General features: G+C 41.7%; 6 protein-coding genes, 1 long non-coding RNA gene and 1 pseudogene across 7 annotated transcripts in view; 4 read left to right on the top strand and 4 right to left on the bottom strand.

Moving 5' to 3' along the window:
* Positions 1-1,573, bottom strand: part of LOC117570362 (uncharacterized) — a 32,712-nt gene extending 31,139 nt beyond the window's left edge. Inside the window, exon 1 of the long non-coding RNA XR_004572350.2 lies at positions 1,422-1,573. This is a non-coding gene — a long non-coding RNA (uncharacterized LOC117570362). The remainder of the gene's footprint in view (positions 1-1,421) is intronic.
* Positions 1,574-1,675: 102 nt separating this feature from the next.
* LOC117570360 (probable transaldolase) lies at positions 1,676-2,839 on the top strand (annotated as a pseudogene).
* Positions 2,840-9,545: 6,706 nt separating this feature from the next.
* Positions 9,546-17,669, bottom strand: LOC117571586 (DE-cadherin). Its single transcript, XM_034253801.2, is given in 3 exon segments — positions 9,546-14,181; positions 14,184-14,414; positions 15,841-17,669. Coding segments are annotated over 3 exon segments (4,641 nt in total). The 5' UTR covers positions 16,570-17,669; the 3' UTR covers positions 9,546-10,500.
* Positions 17,670-18,450: 781 nt separating this feature from the next.
* Positions 18,451-20,912, top strand: LOC117571589 (F-actin-capping protein subunit alpha). The gene is made up of 3 exons (XM_034253805.2): positions 18,451-18,958; positions 19,504-19,673; positions 19,738-20,912. The coding sequence occupies exons 1-3, from the start codon at positions 18,718-18,720 to the stop codon at positions 20,185-20,187; spliced, it is 861 nt and encodes a 286-aa protein (XP_034109696.1). The 5' UTR covers positions 18,451-18,717; the 3' UTR covers positions 20,188-20,912.
* Positions 20,913-21,037: 125 nt separating this feature from the next.
* Positions 21,038-21,957, bottom strand: LOC117571590 (uncharacterized). The gene is made up of 2 exons (XM_034253806.2): positions 21,659-21,957; positions 21,038-21,603 (listed from the first exon to the last, which is right to left on the bottom strand). Exons 1-2 carry the CDS (start codon positions 21,828-21,830, stop codon positions 21,170-21,172), a joined length of 606 nt encoding a protein of 201 aa, XP_034109697.1. The 5' UTR covers positions 21,831-21,957; the 3' UTR covers positions 21,038-21,169.
* Positions 21,958-22,040: 83 nt separating this feature from the next.
* Positions 22,041-22,771, top strand: LOC117571591 (39S ribosomal protein L54, mitochondrial). Its single transcript, XM_034253807.2, has 3 exons — positions 22,041-22,177; positions 22,240-22,373; positions 22,438-22,771. Exons 1-3 carry the CDS (start codon positions 22,075-22,077, stop codon positions 22,597-22,599), a joined length of 399 nt encoding a protein of 132 aa, XP_034109698.1. The 5' UTR covers positions 22,041-22,074; the 3' UTR covers positions 22,600-22,771.
* A 126-nt stretch (positions 22,772-22,897) lies between these two features.
* On the top strand, positions 22,898-24,425 carry LOC117571588 (chitinase-3-like protein 1). Its single transcript, XM_034253803.2, has 2 exons — positions 22,898-23,010; positions 23,067-24,425. Exons 1-2 carry the CDS (start codon positions 22,941-22,943, stop codon positions 24,392-24,394), a joined length of 1,398 nt encoding a protein of 465 aa, XP_034109694.1. The 5' UTR covers positions 22,898-22,940; the 3' UTR covers positions 24,395-24,425.
* LOC117571587 (probable chitinase 10) lies at positions 24,380-26,109 on the bottom strand. Its single transcript, XM_034253802.2, has 4 exons — positions 25,972-26,109; positions 25,737-25,916; positions 25,418-25,682; positions 24,380-25,355 (listed from the first exon to the last, which is right to left on the bottom strand). The coding sequence occupies exons 1-4, from the start codon at positions 26,039-26,041 to the stop codon at positions 24,452-24,454; spliced, it is 1,419 nt and encodes a 472-aa protein (XP_034109693.1). The 5' UTR covers positions 26,042-26,109; the 3' UTR covers positions 24,380-24,451.
* Positions 26,110-26,346: the final 237 nt, after the last annotated feature.

Below are 26,346 nucleotides of genomic sequence, written 5' to 3'. Positions count from 1 at the left end.
CGTAGTGATCTATTCAGAATTAATTTGTAATATGAAAAACAGATTTTAAATGTAAATTCTTTAAATGCTTACAACAAGCAGGTCTCCGTTCATATAATTTGATCGGTTTTCTAGCTTACAGGGTGTCTCGCAGTTGTACACACTCAGTCGCTACTTTACTGCTCTAATTTATGTGAAATTTGCAAGCGCAAGAGTTCAAAAATGTTTTTCGTTTACTCCACTCTAATGGCATTTTTATGCTTTGTTTAGAATTCCAAGCAGACCCGAGGCGATCGTTACTCTACATTCACGCTATCAATCTAATATTAGTTCTGAATATTAATAACTATATTTCTCAAGAGGCAAAAGAATTAGAATTTAACTTTTTGTGCTTTAATAACAACATTAAAAATACTACGATAAGAAATAAATGTATTTCAAAACTGTACGATATTTATGAATTCCAACTTGAATGGTTCGTAAAAACAAATTTCGCTTAATGTGAAAAATGTCTCCATAACAACGAGCCCAACCTAGGTTTAAAACCATAACCATAACCATCTTCGTTCGCCCTTGTTGCCTGTTTTAACAAGTTGAACAGAAATTTTGTAGGTTTGTGCTCGGTTCGTGTGAACGATTCTCAAACCCGTTGTTTATTTGAATTTCGCGCTTCATTTGCTTTTCGGCTTCAGTGACGAGTTTCCGGTTCAATAAAAAAACAACTATGTATAATAAACAAAAAAAAAAAAAAAACAAAGCCAAAGAAATGCGCAGCAAAACATGCGTGGGCTTTTAGCTCTTAGTTTTGTGGCTCGATTGCCGTTTAATTTGCTTAACCACTGAAATTTAAATGCGCGCTGAGCTGCCTACAAAAATGAACTAAAAAGTAGCTTAAGCTTCCCATTGGAATGTGCGTGCGCACGCGCCACTTCCAGTCCCCCTTCCCGTTTCCAGCAACGTGTTCCACTCTGCTTTGGGCTGGCTGCAAAAGCGGAAGTGCACTGTCAGCTGTTGCTTTGAAGCTGCCGTCCGTCGTTGCAATCAGTTTGGCTCTTGCAGTGGCACGTCCACCACCAAAATTAACTGACAACTAAACGGCAAACTTGAAAAGATTTTTACGGCACACTCACATATTTTTCCATAGGCAATTGCACTTAAAGAGTCATTGGCAGCCCCCTTGGCAGCGCTAGCCTCTAGTTCTCCTCTTCTTCCCTGCCCCAGGTTGAAGCCAAACTTAAACTCAAATCCAGAGTCCAACAGCAAACTACAAAGCGACAGCGACAACGACATGTGACCTCATTCTTAGCTTAAGCGCTGCGTAAAATGCAATTTACGCAGAAAAACAAAATACGCAAAACCAAAAGCAAAACATCAAAGCAAAGCCAAACGAAAAACAAATGCAAAATGCAGTGGCAACTAAAATGAAAGCTCTTTGGACTCACCAATGCAGCTGCAACCCATATTTGTGTTGTATAAAGCCGAAGAAAGGTGTGGCACCATAATTCACTGTTTAATTTCAACTAAACACTTAATTACTCACTTTAAAATAAACATTTTTCATTTTTCAGCAGTCGCGGTACCGAAGCTTATTGCAATTACAACGTTGCATTTGTGCGATAATTATCGATAACCAAACTAAGATTGCTGATCGTCATAATTTAAATCTCCTTTTATATCGATATCAAGTGTCAGTTGTACTCACGAATGCTGTGAAATATCGACATTGCTTTTATATTCACTGCAATATGGTATTTTCTAAATTTAATTAAATAGTGTAATATTTTCTTTTAATAATGGCTGCACTTGCAATACGCGCATTACCCAATGCACAATTGGCAAAACTATGGAATATCCAAATTCTACGTCAAATGTCCAACAAGTGCGAGAAAAAGTCTGCGTTGAAAGATTTGCAGAAAGTAACCACAATAGTTGCTGATACGAGTGACTTTGCAGAATTGAAAAAATATAAAGCAACAGATGCCACAACAAATCCATCCATTGTGCTGGCAGCATCCACAAAAGAGAGCAATCTGAAGTTAATATGCAAAGCAGTCGAGTATGGCAAGTGTCAAAAGGGAGCCAAAGCGCAACAGGCATCGGAAACTGTTGATTACCTGACCGTATTGTTTGGCAGTGAAATTCTCAAGATAATTCCTGGTAGAGTGTCGACAGAAGTCGATGCTCGCCTCTCGTTCAACACAAAAGCAAGTGTGGCAAAGGCGCTGAAGTTGATTGAGCTATATAGTAAATTTGAAGTGGATAAAAAGCGTATTCTTATCAAGCTGGCCTCCACCTGGGAGGGTATTCAAGCAGCCAAAATCCTGGAGAAGGAACATGGTGTGCACTGCAATCTAACACTAATGTTCTCACTGGCCCAGGCGATAGCTTGTGCCGAGGCAGGAGTTACACTGATCTCGCCATTTGTGGGTCGCATCTTCGATTGGTATGTGGCCAACACAGATACCAAGAAATTCGAGCCACACAATGATCCGGGTGTAATCTCAACCACCAGGATCTACAATTACTACAAGAAGTTCGGCTACAAGACTCAAGTGATGGGTGCGTCATTCAGAAACATTGATCAGATCAAGGCATTGGCTGGCTGTGATCTCTTGACGATTAGTCCTGCACTGCTTCAGGAATTGGAGTGCGATAAGAGTGAAGTGAAGCCAGCGTTATCTGTTGAATGTGCCAAGAAAGCAGATATTAAGAAAGTATGCATGGACGAGAGTCAATTCAGATACGTGCTCAATGCTGATGCGATGGCGTCAGATAAATTAGCCGATGGCATTCGTAAGTTGCCGCAGACACTGTAAAACTCGAGAATCTAATGAAAGAATATTTGAGCTATTAAAAATAATCTAGAAGTGGGTTCTTTCTCCTCCCCGCGTCACGCACTTAAGCGACAAGCGGCAAACGGCAAATAGCAAAAATAACAAAAAGAGCTTAAGAAGGGCCGCGCTGTAAAAAAGCAATTTGTATTTTCATTCTAACCAAGAAGAGAGGGGCAGTGATGCAGTACTAAGCGGATCGAAAACAGCGCACGCATTGCAATTGGATTGCTTTGCCTTTGCCTCAAGCGAGTCTCAAATAACAATAGACCAATAGACCAATTGCTCTTTGCCGTGTTGCCTTTGCCTTTGTCTTTATGCGCCCGACCAGCCTGACATCAAATTCCCAAATGATCGACCAATTTGTCAAATGCTCCATGCTTGCGTTGCGCCCATTACCGAGTGCTCCAACAGCAATGCCAAGTATCTAGATACATTTGTATCTGTGGTGCTTGGTGCATGGGAAACGTTATACTTGAGATTATCAGCTGCATTTTGGTGCGAGATTTCGCGCTGTGTGGCCCCGGATGTCTTAAGTACCTCATAAAGCTAAGGGTTTTTGTGGTAAGTGAAATAGTTTTCTAACCTATTATTATCTGTTCTGATATTATGACAACAGCTAGCGAGGCTCCTTTGCTGGCTTGGTCGGGTCGACCTCTGGTCTAGTTTTGTTGGGCAGCCTTAGAAGCGTTCACTTTTGGCCAGCGCAAACTGTATGTGGCTTGTGTGTCAATGCCTTTTTTTTGTTGTCGTATTGTTTATTAGCTGTGTATGTTGGCAACCGGCGAGTGGCCAATATACGGGTTGGCTTTTACTCGCGCCAGTCCAGAAACGATGGCAGCCTTGGTTTTGTTGCTTTGCAGCCAATGCTGCTCCAATTCGCCGACTTCTCTATTTTTTATTTTTCGTTAGCTTAGTTTTTGTTATTTTTATTTCTTATTATTTATTTTTTGTGTTTGTATTTTTTTCTTAGCTGTCTCAAATGTCTTTATTTTGTTTACTTCCATTTGTCGTTGCTGTTTGTTGCTTTTATTTCAATTAAGCAATTTTTACAGCGAAACCTTCGAGTCGTCGACATCGTCGTGGTTGCTTTTTCTTATTTTTTTCCCCTGGCGATTTGAATTTTTGCAGCGTCGCCAAAACCCCGGAACACATTTGAACGGCCACAGATTTATGAGTTTTTGCCTAGACGACTTAACAAAAGGTTACCGCATGCAACATATCATAATATAGATCTAGTTACAGACATAATACTTAAAGACTCATGACTTCATATTTGGTGTACAGTTGCCACAGCTTATAAATGCACCGAAACGTGCCCAAAATTGCATTTTGCTCAGTGTAATACTATCTTTTCTCTTTCTTTGTCTATGTCTCCAACTTTTTCAAAGTTTGTACGTATATTTTATAAGTTTTTTATATCAAAAATGTTTGCAATAAAAGTTTGTATTAGGTCGAAGCGGTTCAAAATAATGGTTCAGCGACTTGATATTTGTATGACTTTGTTCAACTTTATTTGATTAAGCTTTTTTAAGTGTTGATCGCAAATATTTTAAGTATACTTCTCACAATGGGCAATTTAATTTCTTAAATATTCTTCAGAGTGGTTCAACATACTGGTTCAATAGTAACTAAGACATATTTTGTAGTTACTATATACCTCGTCCCGTTTTTCTTTTCTTGAACAACATTTCCTTCAAGAGTTGAGCAAAAAACAGTGAAGAAAATAACGCCGTTGCCTGTTTCAATGCTCCACCGTCTCAAAGAGTTTCAACCAGCTGTTACAGCTGTATATTGAATAGTTACTTTCCTCTGCCTTTCTCCACAATCAATGAACTCTTTTTTGTCTTTTGTTGTACTTTCTCAACTCCCACCTCAGATGGTTAACATCAATTAAGTTTCAGCGAAGCTTTCAATGCTTTCTGCAGCCCTCTAAATTACCGTACAAATGTGAGGTTCGATGACAAACAAATTAGCAGGCGCCCAGGTAAAGACTCTGTACATAAAGATTGTCGGGTTAAGGGTTCCATAACCTTGTCGTTTACCGCTATTGAACCACAGCACGTCCCAGCTAGAGCGGCATTTATCAAAAGCTGTCAGAGAGTGAGAGGCACATGCACATTCATCTATCCATCCAGCCATCCATCCATTGAGGCATTCATCCATAACCACAGTCATGTCCATGCATTATGCACTCACAGACAGACAAGGAGAATAAACACAAAACTGTGTGCGACATCTAAGATAAACGTTCTACAACGGAATTCCAATATCTCATTTGCAGCGACGATAACCCTCCCCAAACACACATATGCATTATAAATATTTATTATCGCCGTGTTTGTAAATGCACTCGGAAGGTATAGTAGACGACCTAGATATCCGGTGCGCTTATCAGTTATCACAATTATGTAGCACCCAACTGAAACTCTGGAAATTATTTTATTTTATTTATTTAGCTCAAGTCTGTTTCTGTGCTGTACTCAATGGAAGCGGGAATCTCATCGTTCCAATGAATGCGAATCCTCTGTGCACTCCTTTTATAGGAAATTCCTCATTTTTCGGTTTGCATTGTTCAGAAAACATTGTTTATGGCGAGGGTTGCTGTATGTCTGTGTGTTGTGGGGGGACTCTAATTTGTATTAGGGTCATATTTCACTTGTAGGGTTTCCAGCGAAGTTTCATTTTAATTTTATTGTTTGTCGCTGGGCCATTGAAACACAAGGAAACCGAACCGAATGCATTGTTTTCTTCGCTTTACTTTTTTTTTGGCCATGCTTCGACTTCAGCTGCAAGTCCACTTACAGTACATTATTCCAACCCTGCGGTTATTTTTGGATCTCGTTCACGGGGAGGGTGCAAAAAGCATTTCGTGGGTTTCGTTTATTTCTCCTATTAATAATCGACAATTGTTGGCGCACTTTAATGCCGAAAAATACTAACGACAGCTGGCGTATGGATTTCTATTTCTATTTTAATGATTTATTTGCACTCGAATCAGATATTATGTCACATGCCATATGCTACAAATAAATAGTATATAATATTATTATTTTTGGTATTCAGGTTGATTGCAAACAGCAGTCAACATGTGGCAAAATGTTGGGAAGCGAAAAGGGTGCGGAGCTAACAGCAAAAGCAATTCTGCGAATTTCAAATTCTTTGTAAGTCGATGCAACAAAAAAAGGTGAAAAAATTCACACTCGACGAATGCAAATGAGGCAGGCACAAACCACAACACAGACAAGACACTCAAGCAAGTCGCAAGTGGCCAAGAGTCGCAGCTGAAAACTGAATCACTTGGAAAACATTGCAATTTAAGCAGAAAATATGGTCTTAAACTAGTTTTACCACGTTTTTGCCTTCAAGCTGCAGCGCAAGTGGCTAGCAAACGACGACAATAGAAAATGCTTGTGATTGAAAAACAGTTGCGTGTTTTAAAATATTTTAAAATGTGATCTACAAACAGGAGAAAGACTTAAATTAGCACTGCTTATCTGAAGCAGTGCAAGCAGTGTAGATCCATGCAAATCTGCAAGCAGTTGCGAATTCCGCCATATTTGCACATGAATGAATTTCTGATTGAATATTTGCATATTTTATTGTTTTGATTTTATATGTGCGTCACTGTCAACAAACTCGTTTCTTTCTTCTGCACATATATAGTGTCTCTCTCTCTTTCTTGTTCTTTGCTGCTGTACGTGCCGAGCTTGACTAAACAGTTGACAAAGCCAGACAGTCACGTCTCGAGTTGAACAGCATTTCTTCTGTTCAGGCAGTTGACGAAAAATTTCCCTTTATGAGCGATCTGTATTATCGATTCTTTATGCTGTACACTCAGTATTCTATGCGCTGCAGCTACCTGCTGGCATTCGACATGTTGGTCAACTAATAAGCGACTTGATACAACAAACACGTAGCTCTCTTCATAGAGTTATTAGTGTCGTCTTAAAAGGCCAAATGGTTGAAGATATAGTCGGGGATGGGGCGAGAAGAGCGCATGCATTATGACTTTGAAATGTGGAAGCATTTTCTTTTGTGTGTGATCATTTCTTATAATAAATAAACAACAAAATTACCATAAGCAGCCAAGCCCAAATTTATGATTAATAAACCAATTTCAATATTCAAGTGAGGATTACTTAAATAATAAAAAAAAGATATAAATAGAAATTGTTTGCCAGTTATCAAAAAATACAAAATAGAAAGATCGTGTAACCTTAGCACAGTTCGAAGTAATCAGCAAAAAATCTAGTTTTAGGCAAATGTAAGCTGAACACAATGGCAAAGCATTGTTAAGAGCAGCTCTCTGGACAGACAATGTTTCAGCCAACAGCGCGCAAATGGTAATTGAAATTGTGATGAATAGCCAGCGAGTGTTAATGAGTACTTTGCCCGAACTCAGCTCAGTTCGGTTCGACTCAGCGGCATTCCTCGACGTTCAGTTCAGTTTGCTGTTATTAATCAAGAGGAGGTCTTCTCCAGAGAGGAGAATCTGTGAGTGAGGCCAATGCAAAATTGCAGCGTTCAGCTTAGACAAAGAGCAGAGACGATCGCTGATGGCTAAGAACAGCACAAAACCGGCAACAGTTCGAGTTGCCGGCAGCGACAGCCGGCAGCATCCTCCTCATCATCAACAGGTAGTAAAACGCCAAGACGTGCCCATCAATATTGAAGACAATAGCATCATCGTGCGTGACATGTTCGGCTTCAAGCTGATCAACGCTCTCGCTCTTTCCGAGCAACGAAGGCAGCTGGCGAATGAGCGCACAAAGCAAAAGCGAATGAATGAGTGCACTCACTCACTCACGCATTCACTCAGTCACTCGCTTCCAACTTCCAACTTCAAAATTCACTCAAGAACACAAAGCAAGATAGCGAGTATTCAACAGATACACACCTCGACCCAAAAGCAGTTTGAAATACTGGTTTTCTGCATGCGGCCAAGTTCGTTACAAAGATTTGCTTTCATTTTTCCGTTAACAGCCACAACGAGCAGGCCTCTCTATGTGTGTATGTGAGTGTGTTTGCTTTGTGTGTATCTGAGAGATACCTTTACACTGTTGCAGCTGCTGTCGATGTGTGCGGACACGATTTCAGGTACAAAAGAGAATCGCATTCGAGCCGAGTTCTCTCAGCCTGGCTTTGCCTTGCCTTCGCCTTCGCCTTTGCCTCTTTGTGCTGCTTTGCTTTGTGCGTTTCTTTCGCCTCGACTGTTATGTTAATCCATTGGTTAAACATCCCAGTCGCCTTCCCAATCCCTATCCCGTGCCCAGAGTGCTCACCTGAGTGCGGCAGCTGCAGCTGCGCTGCGTCGAACAGGTAGCAGACGGTTATTTGATTATTCAACAGCCATTTTTTTTGTGTTGCTTCCTCTCGAGCGAGCCCTTCGATCTTTTACCTGGTTTCTGACGAAGCCAAGCCTTGTCATTTTCGCTTGAATTTTTGCAGTTTTTTTTCCTGTTTTTATTATCGACATTTGGTTCGAGTGTTAGAAACGCATCTGTCAGTTCTTTCCGCAATCCACAGCAGACCTACAAGTACAAACTCTCAGATACTTTTTGAGCGTTTTCAAGTTGCCTTCTTTTTGAGGGTAATTGTTTTAATTTTTTTGGGGCATTTTTTCTGGAATCTTGAATTACTCCCGCAGCAGAATTTTATTGATACGCTCGAGAGCCAATTGAAAATCAATTTTCGTATAATTTATGACCATCTGGTGGCCACAGAAGTCGAGCGTTGTTTTGCTGTTTTTATAGGGTATAGGAAGTAGTGAAAAGTATCTGTATCAGCTGGATTGAAACATAAGTCGAAGCTTGAAGCTAAGCACCTGCACTTCAATTGGCAACTGCTCCAGTTTGGTTCGTTGCGTTTCATTTGTGCTCGTGCCCCAATCGATTTGTTCACTATTCACCAACTCACATTCACATTGAACATTCAGATAATTTGAAAAGCCACAGCGACGCGTCGGCCTACTTTCCACACGACCCGCTGATAAGATAATGGGCCTCTTCCTCCAACGCCGTCGCGACGCCAAACGGTAGCTGGCCGCCCTCTTGTTTGGCCAGTCAATGACTTCCATTGAGCACCCGCCTCCTCCTCCTCCTCCTCCGCGTCGTCGAAAGACGCATTTGTTTCGTATTTGAACAGAGAATTGTGTTCTATGTTGTGTTGATTTTGTAGCTGCAAGAAATGAAATAATGCTGCGTGTTTCTTACAAATATTTCCGACAATCTCATCAATTGCAGGTCTCACTGACCTTTGCAACTCAGATTAACGATCCCCAATACTTGCGTAGTACCTAGGCTTATCTTGAACCCCGCTATTGATTAATTGGAAAATAATAAAAAGAATTTCATTTAATATTTTTTTTCATTTTTGTTTATTTTTTACACAATTGTTGTGTCTGTATGTGTGTGTGTGTTGGTGTGTGTATTTCTGTCAATTTATTTATATAAATAAATTTTTAGAAGTTATTTAGCTGCGTTGGCATGTAAAAAATTCGCTTAGTTTAGGACTCTCGATGAAAAACGACTTAAAAAAATACATATATCGCATTTATTTATCAATATTGTTATTATTAATCATTTTCTTTCACATAAAACTTTGTTTTCTCATTCTTTCGATTTGTATATATGGAACACACACAGATATATATCTATATATTTGTACATACATGTGATTATGTATGTGATATTTCATAATTACAGCGCCTAGCTAAATCCTTCGATTCGATAGTTTGTTTTTTGATTGATATCCAGAATATATAAGTAAATATATTTATAAGATACATTTACAGAGATAACTTAAGCAATAAACTCCCGTCTTCGTTATTTTTTTGTTTTGTTTTTGTTTTTCTTGAATATAAATTAATTATAAAATATGGATTATATCGACTTGTCTTAAGAGTTTAGTTTAAAGTGTTACTCGGAAGTTTGAAGGAGCTTCATTAGCTGCCAGTTTGTTTCTTGTCTATGCCCTAAACGTAATGCCTTTTGTAGTAATTGTACATTAAATTAACATATTATTAACTAAATTACATAATAATTGTAAACGTTCATCTTGGAAATATGCGAAAAACAAATGCCATCTGTTCCATTTAACATATAATATTATTCGTAGGAATTTTCGTTGAATTTCTTTTTTCTTATTTTCTGTTTTCTTTTGATTTTCATTTCATAATTTGTTGTTTTTGTTATTAAACATTACTAACTTACATGTGTATGCTACATATGTGTATGTATTTATATTGTTTGTTTCAATTTGTGTGTTCTATTCTATATTTTTTGTCGCAAAAATACAGACAACAATACGATCCAGCTTTGTTCGCAGTTGCTTCGCTAAATTTAAGTTAACTTTTGTGTTAGATTTAAGATTTCTTTACGTAAGATCAAGATCACTTTTTTGCGATTACAAACGTTACAAAAGAGATGTTCCCTTGCAATGCTCCTCCTCGATTCGATTCGATGCCATTCTACACCAACCATTCCATTCAATTATATAAAAAAATCCTATTACTAATTTGTTTTATATATATTTGCAATGTCTTCCACAAGAGCGGACGACATGTCGTCGACACTGGCCGATCGATCGATTGGAGTCTCTCTCTATCTCGGCTATGCCGCCCTACACACAAAAACTAATCGTAAAAGTCTTTTCAATATCGCCAATTTCAAACGTGGATACTTTTTGCTTAGATGCGCCAGCCCTGCTCGTCATCCACATTTGAATCGGTGTCGGAAGGCTCTTCGCCGTACATGTCGGCCAGCTTGCGGAAGCGTGGTCCGAAATTGGATAGATAATCGAAATTGAGATCGCCATCATCGGTGCAGGATGCCAGGCTCGACAAACTGCCGTCAGAGTTGCCATCGCCTTCGTACGCATAATGCCGCACATCGTCGACAGTGAAGGCGCCCGTGTCGCGATCACAGTTCTCCTTCTTACCACCGAGGAAGTCCCCAATGTCGGGTATATCGTTGGGATCCCGCATGCCCGATTGCAGTGTATGTGGATCCTTGTACAATTTCTCCTCGTAGAAGGGCTGAGTGCGCAGCACATTCAAATCATAGTCGGTGTCGCGTTCGCCGCCGCCCTCATCCTCGTAGTTGATGATTGTTTCGCGTATATCGTCGATGTCCTTCTCATGCCAACCGTTCTTCTGTTTCTTCTGCACCACCACAGCCAACAGAATGATCAGCAACAGGGCAATGCACGTGATGATCGCAATGATAAAGTTACGATCAATGCCAAAACTAACCGCCACAGCTACAGCTCGCTGGCAGCCGCTGTCAATGTTCGTGGAGAGCGCTGGCATGCCGAGATTGTAGGTGTATTCGTTGACAGTCAGATTGCGTACACAACCAAAGAAGCCTTGCTGATTGGGCACATGCGTCCAGTTGAGCTGACGTCCCAGTTGCGCCAGATCCACGGGAGCACCGCCAAGCACCAGAGGAGCATTTACATTGAGGAACTCGTTGGAACCTTGGGGAGCGCTGAGACTCATGCAAGTCGATAGACGGCAATTGTCCACATTGATTTCGACGCTGGCGTTTTGCAGTAGAATGTCCAGTTGATACGAGCGACCCAGCTTCAGTTGACTGTGACTATGCTTGATGCGCACCATGCCTGTGCCGTAGTCCACGCTCAACACCGGATAACCCTTATCCAGTTCTAGGGCCAAGAAGTCGCTCAGAGGCAGCAATGGATTGTAGTGCAACGGTCCCAGATACATGATCAGTCCCTGCTCATGCTGCGGCGTAATCTCCAAGCTGATGCGCGTGTTGTCGCAGGCGGCGATGGGCTCATAGAAAGCATGTCCGTTGCCATAGAAGCCCACGGAGACGAGTTCGCAGTGAGGGCCAGTGAAGCCTTCATCGCAGTCGCAGGCGTTGTCATCGCCAAAGCGAGGTGTCCCACCGTTGAGACAGTGCACCGTAGCAGGTGGCGCCTGGCAGCCGCATTGCGCCTGGACAAAGGCATAGACGCCCACAAAGGAGCTGGTGTTGGAGTAGATCACATAGGGCACCGAACTCTTGGTCAACTGATTGTAACAGGAGCTTTCGCACTTCAGCCGCTCGATCAGACACTCATCAATGTTGACCATCAACATCTGCAGACCGAGTTCTTGCTCCAGACGCTGTTGATTCTGGGCCACAATACCGTTGAGCTTCTCGGGTGCGTAGTAGGGAGAACCGTGGGCAGAATAGCGCACATCCAGATGCCGATTGTCGGCATTCTCTACCACCGTAAAGACATCCACGTTCGTGACGGAGGTGTTGAAGAGTCGCGCCAACGAATGCTGTAGACGATCCTTAAGCGAAAAGTTGTCATCCGCCTGCACGTCGCGGCTAACGCTGATGAACTCTTCCTTGGTGACGTTGACGAAGCGAATGCTGCCACTCTTGTCCACCGCCTCCTCGGGTAGCTCTCTGATCAGAACCGTGACATCGGCATCAACCTCGTGGCGTTCGATCAACGGCGACACCTCGGTCACTGTAAAGTCCAGCAAATACTCGCCCTCAGGTGTGCCCTTGAGCATGGTGATCATGCCGGTGCTGGGATTGAGGCGGAAGTGTTCGTGCGCATAACCGTTCTTCCACTGGAACGTCTTGTCGTCCAAGTCCCAATCATCGGGATCGTCGACAAAAACGCGACCAATATCCGTGTCCAGTGCCTCGCCCTTGTAGTTGTACATGAAGATGCGGGACGAACCCTCCGTCATGGCATTGTCATTGACATCGCCAATGATTAGATGCAATATGCTCACCGCACTCAGCTTAGGCTCCCCGGAATCACTGATCCTAATGGGTATGAAGTACTCTTTTTGCTCCTCGCGATCGAAAAACACGTTAGCAAAGAGATAATCATTGTCGATGCTGAACTTGGTCTTGATGTCCGACGATGCTTCGCTGTCAATGCCAAAGGTGAAGGGCGGTCCATTCTGCGGCTCGTCGTAGTCATCCGCCAGCAGCTGTACGACTTTATCGGGATTACGATTCTCCTGCCAGATGACGGGCATATGATTGACCAGGAACGGAGCGTTATCGTTGATGTCCTCCAGCGTAATGATCACGGGCTGCACGGATTGGAGGCTTGTGACCTCACCATCGTGATCGTTGGCCGCGATCAGCACTTGCCAGCTCTTGTGTCCATTGGGTGGATCTCGATCGAGTGGTTGAATCAGACGCAAGCAGCCAGAATTATCAATAGTCAGCAACTTCCTGTGCTCCTCCTTGACAATCGAGTACACAATATGCTGCGGGGCGTTGCGATCCTTGATATCCGGATCATAGGCGTCAATAATCAGAATGCAATCGTTGGACAGCACTGGACCCTCGCGAATCGTCTTGCTGTACTCCTCTTTGAACACAGGTCGATTATCGTTGACATCTTCAATCTTCACGGTAACTGTGGCAAAATCTTCGTAGATGCCATCAAAGGCGCGCACCTTGAGTTCATACTCGGTAATGGTCTCGTAGTCGAGTCGCTGGTTAACAGTAATCTTGCCAGTCTTGAGGCCAATCTTAAAAGCATCGCCCACATTGCCGCTTTCAATACTGTACAAAATCTGCGAAGCATTATCCTCATCCTCGGCCTTTACTTCGATCACCTCGAAATTTGTGTTGGCATCCTCCAACAACTTGTCGGCCACATAGTGCGTTTGCTGGAAATGCGGCGCGTGATCGTTTTTATCACCAATGGCGATGCGGAACACCTGATAGCCAACATTATGTTCGCCGGTGTTGAACAGACTCGACGGCGAATTGTCCGTTGCCCTGACTTTGACATTGTAAAAATCGCGTTCCTCTCGATCAAATCGAATCCGTGCCGTGATGATACCAGTATACGAATCGATGGCAAAATATTCCGTGTTGTCGTCCAGCTGGAATGTGACATTGTTGTTGGCAGCGGTGCCATCCATGTCAAAGGCACGCACTTGCATCACCTGTGTGCCCTCCGGTTCATTCTCCAATATCGTGCCCGACTTGACCTCAGTAAAGAACGGAATATTATCGTTGACATCCTCGACAATTATCTTGATGTTGTGCTCGGCAGCCAGCTCGAATGTGTTGCGTACACTCATCGTCAGCGAATAGTACGTAATGGACTCGTAGTCCAGACTCTTGCCCAGTCGAATTGTAACTTCGTTGCCAATCTGATTGAATACAAATGTGTTCTTGCCATTCGTTTGCTCGGTACGTCCAGTGATCAGTTCGAAGATCACCTCTGGTTTATCAGGCATGTTAGAGACTGCGCGCAGGGTGACAATCGGAACAGAGAAATTTTTGAGATCTTCCTTTAGATAGATGGGCTCCATAATAGGATCCACAAAGGAGGGTGGCTTTATCGATGACTCGACCACACGGATTCGCACACCTCGATACGCGCCTCTTGCAAGGGATCGTTTCCTAAATTATAGGCACGCACATTGATCGTGTATGTTTGTCCCGGTCGCTTGTCAATCGAACGCTTCAAATAGATGATGCCCGACTCCTTGTCGATTTTAAAGTATTCATAATCACGCTCCATAAGTATTTCGTACTCGACAATGCTGTTGTTGCCATCATCAAAATCGCTGGCACTGATCGACATAACCACTGCGTCGACCTGCAATTAAAAGACAAACGATTTCGGTTGGATGACATTCAAATATGAGGGGAAGACCCTAAAGCTAAATCTGCAGTAAACTTCCCTTCTTAGATATAGAAATCCCAATTCTAACTTTACACATTTTTCTAGTAAATAACCAAAAAATCTATGACTTTCCCTACTTGTCAGTAGCAAGAACTATTAAAGACTGAACCCCCAAGGGTTTTTGCTCTATTCTAGGCGTCTTTTTTGCTTAGTTGAACGCATTAAAATAATCAATACTCTCGACTAGTGCGTGTAAATGTAGAGCATTAGCACTCTCTCAAGGCCCCTCGCTGACATTTGTGTTTTCTAAGTCAGCTCACAACAAAAGTTTGCAATCGTTGCTAGCTCAACATAGCTAGTATTTCCCTAGGTGGCTGAGACGAGTCACTTTGCGTCCAGGAGAAGACTTGTTTGGCAGCTTTCGTGAGAAGAGGTTTCAAGGTTTCGCGCGATTGACTCATCGAGCCATGCGAACAATGAACTCAACCTGTGACTTGACTTGACGTGACTCTAGCCCGAAGAGAGTAACCAGCAACCAACAACTAGTAACGAATAACCAACCAGCTTTTCCAGTTCAACGCCTACAACACCCACGCATCTTCAGCCATCGCAGCAGCCTCGCTCTACGAATGAAGACAGGGCTAGCTAAATGTTTAAGGTGCTGAATTCATTATCTAAAATAAACAATCTACTCGACTGCATTTGTTTTCTATAAATACTCATGATCAAGTGAAGTTGTTTATCTCGCAAGTCGCTCGCGTATCTAATTAACAGAATAGATTCGTCTGGGTTTCGATTTTTATTAAATTTTAAAGATCTTCTGGACGCTGTTCTTTAAATCAGAAAAAATTTTATTATTTTGCTTAAGTTTAAACAACATTTTATCCTTACTGGCGCTATAGGAAGATAAAGTTATTTTCTTTACGAATTGTAAAACAAAAAACTATGATAAATTATCTAGTTTATGTTTCTGAATATATCAATCATTGTGCTACATATTTTCTACTGTACATCACAATTAAATAATTAGTTGAAGTTATCGCCAAATTCGTTCTTTTGCATTTAACCGATATTAACTCTATGTCAGACAAACAGAAAATAATGACTAAATGTTAAAAAAATGACTAAGCTCAAAAGGTAAAGAACAATATACTAGATCGTAAAAAACTGACTAATGAGTATGAGTGATAAAATATGACTACAAAGAGCATTAAACAGAGTTCATTATGATCATAGGTTTGGTCACACAAGTTGCCTGGGGTTAAAGCAGATTTTCCCGTCCGCACAGCGACTACTTTGAGGGTCAAACGGCAGTAATCCGAGGTCCGCACGCTTGACCCACGTAGCTCTGAGCGTGGATGGTCATAGATGGGTCACGTACTAACTGAGAAGTACTTACGTTTGTGTTCTCGGACATGGATTCATCGTAGAATGCCTTATTGAAGACGGGCGCATTATCGTTAATGTCCTCGATGGTCACATTGAAGGTGCAAACATCGTCCAAGGGCGGTAAACCGTTATCGGTTGCCTGAACCGTGACAAAGACGAATTTCTCATGAATCGGTTCATCGCGATCAAAAATGTGAGCTGTCATAATGACACCGGTGGTGGGATGAATAACGAATTTGCTGCGATCTGCCGCCGACTGGACGAGACTGTAGCGTATCTCCTGATCTGGATCCGGATCCACAGCCGTCACCCTGAACACATATGTATTCTCCGGCTGCTCTTCTTTCACGGACGGGGCATATTTGCTGCAATTGACGAAGGTGGGTTTGCGATTATCTCCAAGCGTTGACGTGTGACTCGGACTCAAACGGGAGCTGGAACTCGAGCTAGCTTGAAGGGCTTGAACGAGTAGGGCGGGAGAATTGCAGATGATGGCGATAACGATAACTATCGCTAATGCCATCAGCCTGGTGAGGGGGCGCGGCTGTGGGCAGGTGTAACTGTAGCTGGAGCTTTGTCGCTGACTGCGACATTTTCGCTTGTGCTGCTGATGTGGCTGCTGCTGCTGTTGTTCTTGTTGCTGTTGCGTTGAATTCGTGTTGTTATTTCGGTTGTAGTTGTTGTTGTTGTTGCTGTCCCGGTTGGTGTGATTGTTGTTGTTGTCCGCTTGTAACGACATTTTATTGCATTTTATTCTGTTACACTGGAGGAGGGGACTTTTGTTTGGGGGAGATGAAAGAGCGCGGAAATCATGTATTTGAAATCATCACGACATAAAGACACTTTTTTCTTTTTATATTGTAAATGAATCACCCAGTATTTCAGCTAGTATTTTATTTAGTATTTTTCTGAGGTGTGTGTGTGTGTAGATCACAGGTTCTCACTCTGTTGCTCTTCTCTTCCTTTTCCACTTTCCGCGTGCACCGCTTCACACAACAATTCAATTTACGCTTTTCTATTGAACTCGAATACTCGTGTTCACTCACTCACGCTCTAGCTCTTTCGTTCTCTCTCACAATTGTCGTTGTTTGTTTGTGTTCGTGTGCTTCGCGGTTTGTTTAGACTGCATTTTCATGGCAACGCACACAAACAACAATCACTCACTAAGTCACCGACAAATCGAAACGAAACGAATGCCACACACAGTTTTATTAATAATTTTTGTATTATTATTTATACAAAATGCATTCGCTTTTTTAATTTCGGTGAATGTTTAAATATCATTCACTCAACCTAGCATTGCTTTGGTATTCACTTTATTGCCAACTGCGCTTTGTTCGCTTCTTCTCTTCTTCGCTTCGGCTTTATTTCAATCGCACAAACAGGTAAATCCAGGTAAAAAGTGGTTTCACTCACACACACGCAGGCGCGCGTACACACACAACGATGTTGTTTTGTTGGCTGAGAGAGCGCGCGTTGTTAAGTCTGCTTGCACTTGTAGTTGTATTTGTTACCAACTCGTCGTAGCTTTACACACACATACTTATGTGTGTTTGCAGAGTAAGAGAAAAGGCACTTTTGTTGCTTTTACTGACGTTTGCAAAGAAGTCACAAGTGACAGCTTCGTTTATGGGTAATTCTCCGAATTGTTCACTTATTTTGTATGCTATTTTCGAAATCGAAAATGCTAGATGTATATGCACGTAAATCCGGCGTTTGTTTTAATTCACAAATAACTTGACGATCGTGTTTGGGAAAACCGTTAAAAGCGATAGAGCAAGAAAAATTCACGCATGCCGCGAGAGCGTCCGTACAGTCCGACAGCGAGAGACAGAATGAGAGGCAAGCCGACAAATGAACTCATGAGCACGGCGACAAAGCGACAAAGTATCTTAAGAAATATCGATGCATCGATAGGCATATTTCATTTAATTGTTATCGTTTGCTGTTTCAACATTAATTCACAATGTTAACAACGGTTGTCTGAACCGGGCTGAGACTTTATTATTTATACAATTTAACTCCGAAAATATTCTTAATCATTTTACTAAATTAGTTACTTTTTAATTGTAAATCTTACTGCAAAGTTCGCATGAATATAATATTATTATTATTCATTATTAATTAATTAATTGATTTTAAAATGCGTTTAAAAAGTTGAGCCCGCGGTTTTCGTTAAAATAATACTTTTGTTTCATTATTTTGCTGATGTTGATCTCGCCGTCTGATACTTTTAGAAGATTTCGACCATTTTGTTCTTATAAAAAGCTTTTTAAATGCTTTTTCTATTTGTATTCTTGGAGTGTGACCAGGAACAAAATTTCTGAAATGACAACTTGAGATATACAAAATAGAAAAATCTCTTTTACGGTCTCACTGTACTGTGCCTTACATTATTTCAAAATTAGAAAATACCAAAAAATTTGCGACGTCAATTAATCAATTTGCAACTGAGCGACGAATTTGCTAAGATCATCTGTGGGATGTATTAAATATTTCCTTATGATGGTTAAGTCATTAAATTATTTTATTTGGCTGCCACAAAAGATTGATGGTTGCTATAAAAAATCGATGTTTAAAAAAAGCAAAAAACATCGAAACATCGGTAATGTCATCGATGTTTCTTCATCTCTACAGTCGTCACCATTAAAAATTGCTTGAAAAAGAACAAAAGACCGAATTCGCTTTGATATTTTAAATTATAAAGCTATAATTTAGTAAAATACAATATTGCGGCAGTCAACTTTGAACTGCTAGAACTCAAGACATACTCGCACATACGGGAACAACGCAAGTGGCGATAGTAGTCCAACAAAAACAACAACAGCGACGAGTGTAAAAACCAAACACTGCCCCAAATTCGTGAATCACCCAAACGAACGAAATAATGGAACAGACACAGATTACAGATTCGGAAAAAGTACGCATTGTATCCGATTTTATACTGCACGCGCCGCCCGGTGAATTTAACGAGGTGTTCAACGATGTCCGCGAGCTACTCAAGAACGATGCTCTGCTCAAGGATGGCGCCAGCCACGCCTTCTCGCAGTATAACAAAGACCAGTTGACTCCAGTGCGCATCGAGGGCAGCGAACACAATGCCATCATCTCCGAGTACAACGATTTGGGTGCGTATCGCTTACAGTTGGGGCTACGTCATTCGAGGGGTGCCGAAGGGAGGGAGGAGATGGGATTGTTGTGCCCCAAATCAATTTGCTTGATAGGCGACGACCAAATATGGGCAAAAGCAAAAACAAACTTACCCTCAGCTCAAATCATAATTTCGCAGACCAAAATATACACATTAATATCACATTTATAACTGACAGTTTCTCATCCTCTAGTGAACGCTTTTCAAACAAACAATTAAATCGATTTGCTGAAAGTTTCATTTAAGTTAAAGGTTTACTATCAGTTAGTCGCTAGTTTCAGATGATAACCTGCATTCTAAATTTATGCGAACGTTAACTTTCGCTTCAATTCGAACATGATTTCATTCATTTCTGACTCACTGATTAAATGCAGCGGCAAACAAAGATTCAGCTTATCAACTCCCCGTCTTGGTAGCACTTTTATCTAGGCCACGCATATGTCCCCTTGATATCATTGTCGATTTCCATTTGCAATTACTGATAACGAAAATATGTTTGCGTTAAATGTTATTGTTTTGCAGGCAATGGACGCTTCTACGATCCTCGTACAAAACAAGCCTTCAAATACGACCACCTACGGAAAGAGGCGTCCGACTATCAGGATCTTGAGGCCGATGCCAATGCGGAGTCATGGCGCGCCGCCTTGGATCTGGAAACACTTGCATACACTGCCAATCACTACAGGCACGGCGTAAGTATTGAAATCTCTACTCCACTTGGGATTACAAGTCTAATTTATGTATTTCCATGTGCAGGTGAGCTCTGTGTTTGGAAAATCGCAAGGTAACCAGGTGACGCTGACCATTTGCATTGAAGACCATCAGTTCCAGCCGAAGAACTACTGGAATGGCAGATGGCGTTCACAGTGGCACGTCAGTTTCCAGGCGGGCAGCGGAACCGCTGAACTGAAGGGCGTTTTAAAAGTGCAGGTTCACTACTATGAGGATGGCAATGTGCAATTGGTGTCTTCTAAGGATTGTCGCGAGAGCGTTGTCGTGTCGAATGAACAGCAATTGGCCAAGGAGGTCATACGCCTTATTGAAGAGGCTGAGAACGAGTATCAGCTGGCCATCTCGGAGAACTATTCGAGCATGTCGGATACCACGTTCAAGGCGATGCGGCGACAGTTGCCCATCACCCGCACCAAGATCGATTGGAGCAAAATCGTGTCGTATAGCATTGGCAAAGAACTGAAGACACAATAAGAACAGGAGCAGCAAGCGGAAGTAGAAGCGGAAGCGGATGCGGAAGTGAATGGCACGCCAGCAAGATCCCAACTAAACATGTCCATGGCAATGCCGGCGCAGTCGCAGTCGCATATTAAGAGACCCAACAGTCTTCCACTTGCAATGGCAAAGCGCGAGAAGTGAAACCGATTGAGAATGAGCGAAAAGTCGCAGCAAGAATCATAAACTATATACGATCGTTAAATGTTGGCGCTTATGTAATAACTGTCTTTTTTATTTGCTTACAAATCATACATACATATACCTATCTATATACATATACAAACAAAACAAGAAAACATGCAATTCTTATCAATTACGATCTTACATAAATGAAAGTGGACTAAATGCATCTCTAGCTTGATCCTGATGTTCTATCAACAACTCCGATTCAACAGTCACAATTGCCACCAACAGTCGCCTTTATTTATCGTTTAACTCTTAAACCATTAAGCGCATGTGTGTTTTTTATACTATTACTTATTATTAGTACGCATGCACTTTCTATAATGTATTATAATGTATTTAGATGAGATCGCGATCTCTCTTTAAGTGTCGGCACCTTGCAAAAAACAGTAAACCGTAACAGTAACAGTATAACAATAACGATAAATACAATTTATAAAGTTTTTATTAACAATTAAAACAATAATTCAACAGTTAATAAAAAATCATCTATGCAATTGCAAGCAAATTTACAACAAAATCATAAAACATTTAATCGGCGCCTTACAATTCTTAACAAGCGCGCTTCATAAGCAAAATAATAATAATTAATAATAATAATAATAAACAAGAAAACGAAAATGAAAGAAAGTTTTTTGTTACTACAGAAGACTTTTGGGTTTTGTTTTTAAGAAATTTTGTATACTAAAATTAATATTACAAACCGTTAGTAAAAAAAAAATGCTTAATTAGTGCAATTAAATGAGAATAAATGAATGAAACCACTGCTCATCTTTCACCGCATGCGACCTCCTTCGGCTGTTTGTATATATGGCTCCGGATCATCCGACTTATGCAATGGCTGTGGCTGTGAATGACTGCGGGGCGCAAAGGATTCCTGCTGAGGATCTTGCGAATTTCTTTGTTGCTGTTCGAGGAACTGTTTTTCCTGCTCCAAGTAATGCTGTTGGTCGCTGCCAATCAGACCGTTTTCCTGCTGCTTCTTGAGCAGAAATCGTTTATTCGGATGTTGTTTCGTTTCCAGCTCCAAACGATCAATCAACCATCCTTTTTCCGCATTATTGGTGGCCCAAAAGAATATGGTGCCCTTATCTTTGGGTCCGCGCACTGTTACCTCAAGTTGTGCCTTGTTGCCATCGACTGTGTTGTTCACATTCGATATGTCGAAGCCCTTGTCTTTGATGGGCTCTCCAAGCAGTCCGACAGCACCTACAAACGATTTATAGTAATTTATCGTCAGGAGCCGTTATTAATTTATGAATACCTTTATGTTGTCGCAGTGTTTGGAGCGCAAGTTTATAGTACTCAGCGGAGCGCACTCGATCCTCAAGGCGCCAGCGCATATACATGACAGCCGAGATAGAGACAACGGCGCCATAAACGCAAATGGTGCCAAGCGTTTTATTTGACGGTATTTGAAATTTAATTGACGGCATGTCTTCTACAATAACATGGGCGCAATCTTGTATAATAACACAAGCAACAAAATGAAACTGATTGTTATCGGAAATTTGCCGGTACAGGGACGATTACGATAAATTTCTTTTGCTGTGTGACCGTGCTCCGCCAGTTGCACCACTTATTATACAACGGGTGTGTGGATTGTGTGTTGTCTTGTAAATAAAATGTGTTTGCAATTTTGAATTTCAATTCGCATTGAATTTATATATAATTTCAACTATGAACAATTTAAATATGGCTGTCAGCTTGCTGAGGCAACGCTTAACAATAATTTCACAAGCAACACGCAACTATGCGGCTAAACCAGCAGCTTCAGCAGCAGGTGAGTTGCAGGCATCAAACAAAATATTGATGAGTTAAAAGTAATGACAATCCTCTAAAAAGGTGGCAAAAAGAAGAAGCTCGGAAAGCTGGGGCCTGTCATGGAGAAAAAGGTGATACCAGTGGAGACAGATGCCCAGAAGCTGGTGAGCTACGTGTGTGGCAGCAACTATATGAAAACCGGCGAAGATGTGAAGGTGAGATTCTATGGAAGCACCATCTGAAAGCTAGATAATCTTTGAAAACTTCATTACAATACAGATCAAACCAGATGCTGAGTACCCTGACTGGCTATGGACGCTAAACACAGACCGCATTGTACCGCTGGACGAATTGGATCCCAACACCAAGCAGTATTGGCGGCGATTGCGAAAAATGGCATTGCGACGCAACAATCAGTTGTCCATGCTAAAAAAGTTTTAGGTAATGCATTTTGTGCGGAAGCTGGTACTGGTCACACTGCAATTTGTCTTTGGCCTTCAACCGCTTGTTTGAATATGAATCATGTATTGGTATTTTATGTAAGTCTTACATGAAATTGTTTTATTTGCCTTGCTGTTGTTCGATGCAAAGAATAAACACATTGATAATTTTATTGCTACGTTGTTTGTAGCATATGTACATACAATTTTATCTTACAATGTCTTGCACTTAACGATTATCGTGCTTTGTGGTTTTTGTACGCTTGGAAAAAAGTATAAAATGGGAAGATGTTTTAGAAAAAGAAATTATTATTGTATACCGCTTCCGATGAGTGCGGTAAAATGTGGTTGCAACTAGCAGTATTTATTGGCTTGGTGTTCATCTCGAATGCAGCGGATTCAGACAGTAAAAGTGAGTTAGTTTCCAAATGAATAATTCTTCCTGAATCTCATCAACTTGCTATGCAGAACACGTCGTCTGTTATGTGGGAACTTGGGCAGTCTATCGACCCAACGAGGGAAGCTTTAGTGTGGATAACATAGATCCATTTCTCTGCACACATTTGGTATACGCTTTTATGGGCATTAAAGAGAGCGGAGAGCTGCGCATTATTGATCCCTATCTCGATCTAGAAGATAACGGAGGCAAGGGCAACATTAAGAAGTTCAATGCCCTCAAATTGAAGAATCCCACATTGAAAACATTGATGGCAGTTGGTGGCTGGAATGAGGGCTCCAAACGATTCTCAATTGTGGCCAGTGATCCCGAGAAAAGGGCACTTTTTATAGAGCAGGTGACCGAGTTTCTGCAGCACCATGGATTCGATGGACTGGACTTGGATTGGGAGTATCCAGGACAACGACACAATCTGACAAATACCAATGATCGTGCCAACTACATAACGTTTCTCAAGGAACTTAAAGAGGGATTAAATCCATTTGGCTATTTGCTTACAGCTGCTGTGGGATCAGCAAAGTTTTCGGCAGAGCAATCATACGATATACCAGCGATTTTGCCATACTTGGATCTAATCAACGTCATGGCTTACGATATGCACGGTCCTTGGGATACAACAGTCGGTATTAATGCGCCTCTATACGCTGGACCCAATGACAAGACGCCGCGTGAGAAGCAGTTGAATGTGGATGCGGCGATCAAGTATTGGTTGGATGCTGGAGCACCACCAGAGAAGCTAATACTTGGTGTGCCCTTCTATGGGCGCACATTTACCTTGACACTAGCCGAGAATCATCAGCCAGGCGCTGCCCACATTGGACGTGGCATTGCAGGACGCTATTCACGTGAGCCTGGCGTCTTGGGTTACAATGAACTGTGCCGTTTGATGGAGCAGGAGCTGTGGTCGCAGGAATGGGAAACAGAGCAACAGGTGCCTTATGCCTACAACGATCGCCGCTGGGTGGGCTATGAGAATGAACAGAGCCTGATGCTTAAAGCACAATATGCCATGGACAAACAATTGGGAGGTGTTATGGTCTGGTCATTGGAATCAGATGACTTCAGGGGCAATTGTGGCAACAACAGTTACCCGCTGCTTAAGCAAATTAATCGTGTGCTATTTGGCAGGGAAACACCCACAGGACTGAAAGCTGAGCCCCAGGCAGAAGAGGAGGAATATCGCTGCCCAGGCGATGTAGGTTATGTCCGGGATGAGAAGAATTGCTCACGATTTTATTATTGTTATGAGGGGGCAACGTTCAAATTTGACTGTCCTGCAGGTCTACGTTATGACTACAATAGTAGCAATTGCAATTATGCCGAATTAGTAAAATGCTAATGCTTTTTTTAACATCACTACCGAACAATCATTTTCGTGTTTATTTTGGGAACTTGGCTACTGCACAATCTTCAGATTCAGAGGCAGATTCTTAAAGTTGTACAGCTTCTGACCTGGTCGCCAGGTGACAAAGTTTTGCTTGCACTCAACCTGGCTAGCTGGCTGACATTCGCCGAGCTTCTCATCGAAATAATATCCCTTGACGCATTCATAATCAAAGCGCTTGGTGTCGCGACACTCGTAGTATAAATCGCATTCCCACATATTGCGGAAGAAACCATCGCGAGGACAGAGACCGGTGGACTCTGTGGTTGCTGCCTGCGTGGTCAAAGAATCTGGATCCCCAATGACTGAAATGATAACACGCAACAAGGCAAAGCGTTCACCACATGCTGCTTGGGTGTCATCGGCATCAAGGGACATAACGAGGACACCACCGAGATGCTGCTGCTCCACCACATGTGTCTTGGCGCTGATGCTGCGTCCATCCTCGTAGCTGATCCACTGATCGTCCTTATAAGCATACGGCACTTGGGTCACATTATCGAATTTCCTTTGCCATTTGCCAGATTGGGTGCAAAATTCGCCAAAGGTTGTGTAACCCGGACGCAGTGAAGCTTGTTGCTGTCGGCCAGGTCCCTTGCTAGCTGAGCCCACAGTTGTGTTCGAGGAGGCCATGGTGTAAGTCTGTCCGAACAATGGAATAGCCAGTAGCAGTTTCGATGGCATCTTGCTGTGCTTCACCCAGTGGGCGACACAGCTCTCAACACTCTTCAGTTTATCTCCTGAAAGTGGAGCATTGTAGCTCAATTGGCGACTGTAGGGATCCTGATGGTTGTGCACAAGCAGGCTAACAAAATCTGCATATTTCATTATGCTGGGAATATCATAGGCAGCCAGAGTTTTCTCATCCAGCCGAGCAGAGACAGCGACCATGAGCATAAACTTGTGCTCATCTAGACTGCAGGGAGAAAGGTGATGATTTTAAATGAATTACAAGTTTCTTTCTCGTCCTTCACTCACACAATCTTCAGCTCGTGCAGAAATGTCACAAAGTTCTCTCGATCCTTGGAGTGCATGTGACGATGAGCTGGAAACTGCCAATTGATCTGTACGCCCTGAACACCAGTCTTATAGAGCACACCAATGAGTGATGTGTAGAATTGATCTCGCTTGCGAGTATCTGATATCATTTCGGAAATCAAGGACGATTGATCCCGCCAGTTGCCAATCGAGATTATTGATTTGATTTGAACGTTCTTAAGGTTCTTGTATTTCGCCATATGATCTGTCATGAATAATGCTAGATATATTAATATCTTTAACTTTTATAGGAACTTACTGAAATCAATATATTCCTCTGGATATTCAAACTCCACGTTGCCGGAGCCAGCGGGATCTAAGCCCAAGGTTGAGCCATAAACCAGATGAGTGCAATATTTCGTATTGACATCCCAATATTGATAAACACTACGATACTTGCGCATATTAGATTGGCCATCCCAGTAGCAAAAAATATTATCTATAAGACATCTCTTTACGAATATCAAATTTTAATTAGTAATTTTCTTACTCACAGTCGGACTTGGCAGCTTGAGCAGAAAGCAGCCAAACTGACAATAGAACGAATATAGAGAACAACTTCATAATTATTCGCTACTTGAAATTCAACTTTTAATTTAAAATTGTGTACTAAGAGATGTGTATAATTCTTTTAGTAGAATTTAGTGTTCAATTTACTTGATGATAGTTCTTCGAAAATATCTGACTTGGATTGCTTGAAATTTAGATAAAATATTCTTAAAGTCGGCGCCTGCTTACAGATGTTATTTATCCAAAATTTAAGAACCCTTTGCATTTCAAACAAGAGAAGTCAATCCACATTATTATTTAAATATTTCTACATGCATATAAAATACATATGTATGTTTTGTTTTGGCAAATGCGCGTTT

Source organism: Drosophila albomicans, chromosome 3 (genome assembly GCF_009650485.2).
Source record: "Drosophila albomicans strain 15112-1751.03 chromosome 3, ASM965048v2, whole genome shotgun sequence".
Classification (NCBI taxonomy): Eukaryota; Metazoa; Arthropoda; class Insecta; order Diptera; family Drosophilidae; genus Drosophila; species Drosophila albomicans.
This window is presented reverse-complemented; position numbering and strand designations above follow the sequence as displayed.

Bases quoted from the DNA above. Each gene is read 5' to 3' on its own strand.
- LOC117571590 (XM_034253806.2), bottom strand. From the start codon at position 21,830: ATGCCGTCAATTAAATTTCAAATACCGTCAAATAAAACGCTTGGCACC. The intron at 21,604-21,658 runs GTATTCATAAAT...AATCGTTTGTAG, and splicing joins AACACTGCGACAACATAAAG to GTGCTGTCGGACTGCTTGGA.
- LOC117571587 (XM_034253802.2), bottom strand. From the start codon at position 26,041: ATGAAGTTGTTCTCTATATTCGTTCTATTGTCAGTTTGGCTGCTTTCT. The intron at 25,917-25,971 runs GTGAGTAAGAAA...GATGTCTTATAG, and splicing joins TCAAGCTGCCAAGTCCGACT to ATAATATTTTTTGCTACTGG. The intron at 25,356-25,417 runs GTGAGTGAAGGA...TTCTCCCTGCAG, and splicing joins CTGCACGAGCTGAAGATTGT to TCTAGATGAGCACAAGTTTA.
- LOC117571588 (XM_034253803.2), top strand. From the start codon at position 22,941: ATGTGGTTGCAACTAGCAGTATTTATTGGCTTGGTGTTCATCTCGAAT. The intron at 23,011-23,066 runs GTGAGTTAGTTT...CTTGCTATGCAG, and splicing joins AGCGGATTCAGACAGTAAAA to AACACGTCGTCTGTTATGTG.
- LOC117571589 (XM_034253805.2), top strand. From the start codon at position 18,718: ATGGAACAGACACAGATTACAGATTCGGAAAAAGTACGCATTGTATCC. The intron at 18,959-19,503 runs GTGCGTATCGCT...ATTGTTTTGCAG, and splicing joins CTCCGAGTACAACGATTTGG to GCAATGGACGCTTCTACGAT. The intron at 19,674-19,737 runs GTAAGTATTGAA...TTCCATGTGCAG, and splicing joins CCAATCACTACAGGCACGGC to GTGAGCTCTGTGTTTGGAAA.
- LOC117571591 (XM_034253807.2), top strand. From the start codon at position 22,075: ATGAACAATTTAAATATGGCTGTCAGCTTGCTGAGGCAACGCTTAACA. The intron at 22,178-22,239 runs GTGAGTTGCAGG...TCCTCTAAAAAG, and splicing joins ACCAGCAGCTTCAGCAGCAG to GTGGCAAAAAGAAGAAGCTC. The intron at 22,374-22,437 runs GTGAGATTCTAT...ATTACAATACAG, and splicing joins AAACCGGCGAAGATGTGAAG to ATCAAACCAGATGCTGAGTA.